Source organism: Gossypium hirsutum, chromosome D09, assembly GCF_007990345.1.
Source record: "Gossypium hirsutum isolate 1008001.06 chromosome D09, Gossypium_hirsutum_v2.1, whole genome shotgun sequence".
NCBI classification, from domain to species: domain Eukaryota; kingdom Viridiplantae; phylum Streptophyta; class Magnoliopsida; order Malvales; family Malvaceae; genus Gossypium; species Gossypium hirsutum.
The window spans coordinates 24590357-24599000 of NC_053445.1; the positions used below are offsets into that span (position 1 = coordinate 24590357).

General features: G+C 29.8%; 1 protein-coding gene across 1 annotated transcript; it reads right to left on the reverse strand.

Annotated features, from left to right (window-relative positions):
- Window positions 1-7010: 7010 nt before the first annotated feature.
- Window positions 7011-7818, reverse strand: LOC107892684 (protein PLANT CADMIUM RESISTANCE 9). The gene is made up of 4 exons (XM_016817744.1): window positions 7722-7818; window positions 7537-7608; window positions 7214-7423; window positions 7011-7096 (listed from the first exon to the last, which is right to left on the reverse strand). The coding sequence occupies exons 1-4, from the start codon at window positions 7816-7818 to the stop codon at window positions 7011-7013; spliced, it is 465 nt and encodes a 154-aa protein (XP_016673233.1).
- Between the last annotated feature and the right edge of the window lie 826 nt (window positions 7819-8644).

Consider the following 8644-nt stretch of genomic DNA (forward strand, 5'->3'; position numbering starts at 1 on the left):
GTGTTGTCCTTCCTTCGCATGTCCACCTTGTGCGGCTCCTTCAGGTCTTGGGATGGCGACAAAATTCATTGTCTTCACCCAAAATATCGCAATATCTGATTTGTTTCGTGCATTTCCACCGTTGCGTACACTACCAACGGCACCTTTGCATCTTACATCTGTCGATTGTGAAACACTCCCGATGGTATGCAGGATATGATATCGGTGTCGACGTACAACATCCATTCAAACTAAAAGTAAAATTGTAAACATCGTTATTTATGAATTCTTTTACGAATCATTATGTAATTAATATAGGTTCGAAAGAATAGGTAACTAACCTCACTTTCGAGTATTGATCTAACAACAACCTAATATCTTTTAGATACTTGGGCAGTTCCACGTAGCTCGGCCCATGGTTCCACCTATACAAGTGATATGTTAGTCGAAACGTATAATAATAAAATTACTATACAAACTACATATTTGTTAATAAATGATGTTTACCTCGTTACTAACAGGAACATATATAGGTCGGTCACCTTGGGATGTAGAAACGGTAGTTGCCACCAGGCCCACGATTGCAGTAGGAGCAGACAACCACCGATTGATGCCGCACTTAGTAGTGTGGCCCAACACATCTCCTGGTATAACGTGGACAATACGACAGACCCCCAACTTAGTTTCCCAAGTCATTGAAGTCCACTAGATGAAGTAGCCACCTTACGTGCACCAAATTTTGAAATTTTTCGGGCATTAAAATGCCCCCGATTAACCTCGTGATGTATGCTTGGGCATATTTTTATATGACCTCATCTGTTCGGTCTTCAAGGTCTTTAGGGAGCTTGTTGAAATTATCCTTCAACCAATTCATTGATATCCAACCACCTTCAAACTTTTCCGGAACCTTCCCCAACAGTGATTGGTTGACGGACACTTTACCCGAAATGATTGTAAATCCCGTGATGACTGACCCATCCACTGTCAGACCAAGTTGTAGCACTATGTCTTTGAGTGTGATTGTACACTCGTCGTTTGGAAGGTGGAAAGCGTGTGTTTATGGCCTCCATCTTTTTACCAACGCGCTGATTAGTTGCAAATTGAGTTTGCAACCCCCGAACATGCGAGAAGCATGTAAGAATCCAGCCGCTTGCAAGTGGCCACGAATTTTAGTGATCGCAGGCTTTCCCATATTATGGATGAAGCCCTTCAGAACACAATCATCTGCCTATTTACAGAATAAAAAAATTTCTAATTATAAAAAAAATTAAATTTAACATTATTGAAATTAACAAAATTAAAATTTCGATCCTACCATTGCTAATTGGGCAGGGAAAATATACTTGTCATCGAAGCGGATTAAGGAGGCGACCATTCATGAGAAATTAATTTAAATAAAAAAATGAGATAATTAAAAAATATATATTTTTAAATAAAAATATCAAAAAAATATTAAAAACAAGAGAGTTGAGAGACTTGAGAGGGTTTGAGAGAGTTTGAGAGAATTGAAGAAGTTGTGAGAAGGATGTGAATGAAAAAGAATGAAATTTGAGGGTATTTATAGGGTCAAAAAGTTACCGTTGGGTATTTATTTATTTTTTACCATTGGAGGTAATGTTCGAAAAGCCGTTGGAATCTGATCGTTAACTGGAAAGTGTGCCTAGCTGGACAGGCTTTCCAAAAAGCTCATTCATTTAGACGCGCTTTCCAGTTAAATTGACCTATATCCCTAATTAATTTTAAAACCGACCTAAAATCCTAAATAAAAATAAAAATGGACCTATATGCTTTATTTTGCCTTAAAAAACTAAAAAAATTAAATTAAAAAATATAAATGCACAACTAATCACAATTTTAATGTTTTAATGTTTGTTTACTTTATTATATTATATATGATGGTGATGGTGATGGTGATGGTGATGGCGATGGTGAATGACGATAATGATTGAGTTGGGAAGAAGAATGAAAAATTAAAAGGAAATTAAAAAAAATTGGAAAGGTTAAATAATTAATTAATGAAAAGATTTTTTTTTATTTCATAAAAATTAAAAGGAAATTAAATAAGAATTTAAATTAAATATTTTTAATACAAGTGGTATTATGATTGGTTTTTTAATGCACGTGGCACAATGTGATTGGTTGAAATTAAAATTTTAATGATGTTAATTAGGTACCTAAAAATCTAAGTTGGCGTACATTTTTAAATTTAGGTATCAATTAGGTAAAAAAAAAAACTTAAGTACAAGTAGCCAAGTTTGGGAACTTCCATATATATTAAACCATTTAAAAATTGAAAAAAACATATTTGCTAAATAGAAATAAAAGTTTATTTTCAATAATGAAAACATAAAAAAATGTTTGGTACCTATTTTTCTATAATAGGAATATGATTATTAAAATTTAAAAAATTATATTTATATGAATTCGAACTAGAATATTAGATTTAATATTTGAAAAACGTTTAATAAAGAATGTCATTGCGCTTAAGATTAGTTCATTTTAAAATTCATTAATTCAAAATGCTACGAATTGTAATTACTTTATGTGGATAAGCAATTGATTTAGGTAACCTTTGGGAACTAAAATTTGAATTTGGATTTCAAAATTTTAGCTTTGAAATCTATGATTTATAAATTCATTGTTTTCAAATTTTTTTGTTTGGGAATTAAAATATTTAATATTTAAAATTTTGAATATTCAAAATTTATTGTTTGTATAATTCAAATTCATATTTTGATTTCAACTAATTCTAAGCTTAATATATGTATTAAATTTAATTATGTAGGAGGATATTGAACATTGTTGTTTGAACCGAACTGGACCAGTCGGTCGGGCTGGGAACCAGTCTAGAGAAAGGCATTAGATCGGTTTATCCACGAACTGGTGTGAATCGGTTGATTGGGCGGTTGAATCGTTTGAAACAAATTTTTTTATATTTTTTTAATATTTTTATTTCATAAATTTTAATGATTTATTTAATAGATTTAGATGGACCGATCGAACCGATTGTACCAATCAAATTGATCGAACATGTTGGACTAGTAAACTAGTGGCCTAATTATGAAAATTATAAATTAAAATTTAGGGGTTTATAAATTAAAATTGTGGAAATTATATTAGATTCATGAAGCTTTGTCGCTATTTTCATAAAGAAATAGGATTAACCGGTAAGATTGATTGGATCAGGAATTGGTTGGGATACAAGTCCGAAATAAGGGGTCAAATTGGTTGAACCCATTAGACTCACCGAACCAACGACCAAACCAGTTGAAGTAATTTTATCTATTTTAAATTTTTTATTTTTAATAATTTATTCAATCGAACCAATTAAATCGATCGAATTAGTTGAATCGAGAACTGATGATGTGACCAATTTGCCTATCTATCCAATTCTAAAAACCTTGAACTTCGTTGATAAGATACTATAAGTGTCGAAACCATTTTTTTGAAAAATAAAAATTTTAGGTGTCGACTTTAAAAAACAAAATAAATGGGAGTCGCCACCAATCTTTCATTGAGGTGTGATTGGATCACCTAAAAAAAAACTTTGGTCTACGAGTTTTAGAAAAACGGATCCGGGAGTCAGTTACGTACGAGGAAGGATTAACACCCTTGTAACGCCCAAAATTGGTACCTAGTTAATTAATTAGTGTCTTAAGGTCGAGAATTTGGAAAAAACGTGATCCTTAACAAAACTTAAAAGGTTACGTATTAAGACCCTTATTATTTCAGAGAAAGAAGATACCACACCCAATGCGTTAGGGCACAGCATTCTAATTTTCACCAAAATGAATTGGGCCAAAATACTTGTACAATAAAACTTTAAAAGAACATCCACTTATCCAAGATTTAAGAAATCACACCCAATACGTTAGGGCACGATTCCTTTAGAATCCCAAACTTGGAATATTTCCTTTACTTTAAAAGAACATCCACTTATCCAAGATTTAAGAAATCACACCCAATACGTTAGGGCACAATTCCTTTAAAATCCCAAACTCGGAATATTTCCTTTATTATTTTAAAAAAAAATCTTCATTTCGAGAAATCAATCGTCACATCCAATACGTTAGGACACAACGTGTTGAATTCCCAATAATGAGTTTTTATTTTTTTGATTAAAGAGAAATGCTCGATTGTTAGATTTAATGAAGAAAATCGGAACTCAATACGTTAGGGCTCAATTTCCTTGAAAATCCTAAATACGAACATTATCTCAAAAAAAATTCTATTTTAAAATTTGAGTAAAAAAATGATGTAACGTTATTTTATACATACAAATGCTATAATAATAACAACAACAATAATAAATACATCAATGACATAAAAATAATATAAACAAATGAATAAACAAAATAAAAAAACAGTAATCCATGACATGCAAAATATTAAATATAAACACAATTATACAATGAATGGGAAAGCAAACAAAATAAATAAAGATCAGAAGACGTATAATATACACATGAAAATTATGAAGATAAAAAATATACATATAATTTACAAATAAAAATTTGGGTTATAGAATTTATATATAAATATAATACATAATATACTTATGCAAATAAAGAAAAAAATATAATTATATGTACATATATAAAATAATAAAAATAGGTATATTTTAAAAAAGAAAAAGTGAGTATTTAATCATTTAAAAAAACGTAAATATATACATATAAATATGAAAATATTTATTAAAAAATATAGGAAAATATTAGTTTAAAAAAAATTATTAGCTGAAAAAATAAGTATGTTCATAAAAATATACATATATAGATTTTTTAAAAAAAATGAAAATAAAAATAAAAATTACACTATCAATTAATAAAATAAATAAAAAGAACATAAAAAAACTAAATTGAATTGCAATTAAAAAATCTGGGGTAAATCCGCAAATAAATAAAAGTAAAAGGACTAATTTAAACGCGTGAATTACGTAGAGGGGCTGGAAGGAAAATTTTCCCTTCTCCTCTAAAATGGCGCCGTTCAAATGGATCAAATTGGAATTTAAAATAAATAAAAGGGTAAATTAAAAAAATAAAAAAACTTAATTACAAAAACATTAAAAGGCGGAGGGGCTAAATAAAAATAAATAAAATTCGCAGTGGTGTCACCTTCTCCTTTTTTTTTAAATCGTAAATAAATAAAAAATAATTGAACGAAAAATAGTAAACAACCTTTAAAAACTGTCAATCGTTCTCTTTTTTTTATTCCTCCTTTTCTTTTTTTTTTTACAATGAAGGGAGAGACCTCTATTTATAGTTGAGCCTCCCCAAATCCAACGGTACAAATCAGTTACATCAACGGCTGAGATTAAAGGGTATCTACAAATTAAATCTCTAAGATTACAAAATCATATATTCTAAGATTGCATATCATATCTAAGATTATATATATCATATCTTGGATTGCATATCATATCTAAGATTGCATATCCTAAAAAATTATGTTTCTATATGTGAGCCCGGGCTAAAATTGGGTATTACAATAAGTAAAATCAATTATTTATTGTTTGAATTTTTAAAGGATTGTGAAAGAAAAGAAAACAAAAAAGTTCTAATGCTTTTTAAATAAATCTTGAATATTAAAAATTGTAAGTTTTAAAATAAATTTTAAAATAAAAATTTAACTTTTATGAAATTGGACTTGAATTTGTACATATTTAAATCTAACTTTTTATTTGTTTTGTAACTAAAGAATTTGAATTTTTAAATCCAAAACCAAATTTTTAATCCAAATCATGTGAAATTTAAAAAAGAAAACTGAGCCCATTCCAAAATTCTCACAAATTTTAAAATATCTCTAATATATTTATCCAAACACACTTGACACTCTTAATATTAAAAACATTTTTTTTTCATTTTCAATTTTACAAAGCATTTTTAGTTGAAAATAACGAAAACTCTAGTTTATTGTTTTTAAATTTTTACATATTTTTTATTACAAAAATCATTTTTAAAATTTTTAACCAAAAACACTTTCTCGAATATTTTCCATCATCCAATAAAGCTAAAATAGAAATAGAATGAAAATGAATTATATTAGAATCATCCTAAAAATATATGGTTTTTAGATACCAATAAAATAGTGCCACATCATCAAATTTTAAAGATAACAATGTATTATTATATACTCATTTATATCTAATATCTTCTCTAACTTAATTTAAATTAAATTAAATTACTTAAAATAATTTATTTTATAAATTATAAACAAATCTTTTCTTCTGTTACAAATTTTAATCATTTTGTTTTTTTTATAAGTTAATATTTTTATTTTTATACAATCAATTTTTAAAAAATTAGTAATTTTTGTATAATTTTTTCCATGTCATTGACACACAATTTTAGTAATCATTTTACTATAAACCTCGAACCCTTAATCTTAAACCTTAAACCTCGAACCTTGAGGTTTAGGGTTTGGGTTCGAGATTTAAGGACTAAGGTTCGAGTTCGGGTTTTGAATTTAAGGTTCAAGTTTAGGGTTCAAGGGTTCGATAAGAGTTTGGGGTTCAAGGTTTGAGTTTAAGATTTTAGGATTTGGGGTTACGAGTTTAAGGTTTAGGGTTTTTGTTTAGGGTTTAAGGGTTGGATGTTATGGGTTCGATGTTTGAGTTTAGGGTTTTGGGTTCTAGATTTTGTGTTCAAGGTTCGTGATCCTAGATTTAAGGTTTAGGATAAAAAATTGCCGAAATTATGTGTAATCACATGGAAAGGATTGTTGAAATATTATTAAATAATTAGCAAGGAACAATAAATAATATGGTGGGAAGGGTCCATTAAAATAATTTATTTACGGATGAATGTATAATAATAATTTTATGTGTTTAAAACTTAATAATATGACAAAATCCAACGGTATATCAGCGTAGAAATAATTACTTATACAACTGAGAAAGAAATGAAGAAAAAAAAGGAACTATCAAATCAATTTCAAAATACAAACACACCGAGCAGGCTTCCCATGGTAGATACATAACAATCATAATGTCCCCCATCACTGGAGGAAAACTAGTGAAGAACAAATAGTAATTAAGGAGCCACGCGGTTCATCCCCGCTTCAACTACAGGCGCTACTTTCTCGTTTTGGATCATTCTTGCTACATTGGCTGCCCAACCTTTTTCAGTAAAAAAAAAAAAGTAAACCCCATTAATTAATGGATGGAAATAAACAAAATATTGGAGTTGTCAAAAGCAGGTCCAAACAATACTTTTTTTGCAAAAAGAAATTATACCAATAGTGGGGTCTAAACCACGGTTTATAAGCTCTCTATGCTCTTGACAAAGAGCACATTGGATGCAACAGCAGTGAACAAGGCAATCACCGCATGGTTGTTCCTTCAGTGAAAATTGTTCCCTTAGTTTTTTTCGATACGGATACGAGTAACAAAATGCAAAACCAAAGCTGCCTAGTATGTAGTAAGTTCGGGCTGCGTCAGCAGGAGCTGCAAATCCACCAACAAAATAGTAGATAGAAAATTAAACATCAATACATTCGTATTTAAGCATGTTGAGGAGATATTAATTGGTAAATGGTAAGGTACGTAAGATTGCTTACATGTTTTTCCTTTATCTATAATCTCCACGTTTCGGCCAAAGGTGATAAAAGGACAGCACCATGTCATGAAACCTTCATAAAAAAAACGACATTTATAAGTGGGTTATTTAATAATATAAATCATTGTTTTAATGTGAAAATCATACTAAAAAGCAACCAATGAAGTTAAGCTAATGGTCTCTTACAGTTACTAGAATCATCAAAACAATCAAAGAGACCAGTAGTCCATTGCCCTGAATTTGGGGTTGTGATCGACTGCCTATTCGCTGCTGGTGATGCCATATTCTTGCAGTCTTTTGTTTTTTGCTTTGAGCTCACCAAAAGACAAGTTGAGAGGATATACTATGATGTTCTCCTGTTATATACAAGTGAAATTCTTGTCGTTTTATTCTTATTATACTTGCATAATCGTAGGTTGTCTTTCAGACTTTGACTTTTCTCAGCTGGTTTATGTTTTTGTTTTTAAAGTTGGTAATGAAGGCAATGATTAGTTGTTATGGCGGTGCATAACACGAACTGCGCACTATTCATTAAAGAAAACGATTTAAGTAATCATATACATAAACAATTAAATCCAGCTGACTATTTCAGAATACAGCCTGATTCAACGCAATTCCATTTATATTATAAATTTAGCCATCAACTTTTGATGCAATGTGTTGGGACTTTGGGTTAGATAGTTACAACACAAAACAAGCAGTGTTACAAAGAAGTGATATATGCGGTCTCGATTAGAAGTATCACTGTGTGTTGCTGGGAGATATAATCTATTATCTTTCAACCTAATAATAAGTTATCGAAGTTTTAACATATTCAGATTTAACAAATTTTCTTTTTGCAGTTAAACATTTAAATATATTCCAGTTAATTTTTATTTATATGATACGGTTTCTAGATGTGATATCGTAAGTAGGCTCCATACATGTCAACACGTACCTTACTTTAGGATCAACACATGTTTTCTAAGTGTAGGTTCACCTGCATGGTGGTGTGAACCCATCCCATGCGAGCTCATGAAAGAATGTGAACTCATCACGTGCGAATCCATGTAAGGATGTGAACTATGTAGGTTACTGATCAGTCTTGGTCGGATAACTGGGTAAAGATT

Bases quoted from the DNA above. Each gene is read 5' to 3' on its own strand.
- LOC107892684 (XM_016817744.1), bottom strand. From the start codon at position 7,818: ATGGCATCACCAGCAGCGAATAGGCAGTCGATCACAACCCCAAATTCA. The intron at 7,424-7,536 runs GTAAGCAATCTT...GTGGATTTGCAG, and splicing joins TATAGATAAAGGAAAAACAT to CTCCTGCTGACGCAGCCCGA. The intron at 7,097-7,213 runs GTATAATTTCTT...TTACTGAAAAAG, and splicing joins TGGTTTAGACCCCACTATTG to GTTGGGCAGCCAATGTAGCA.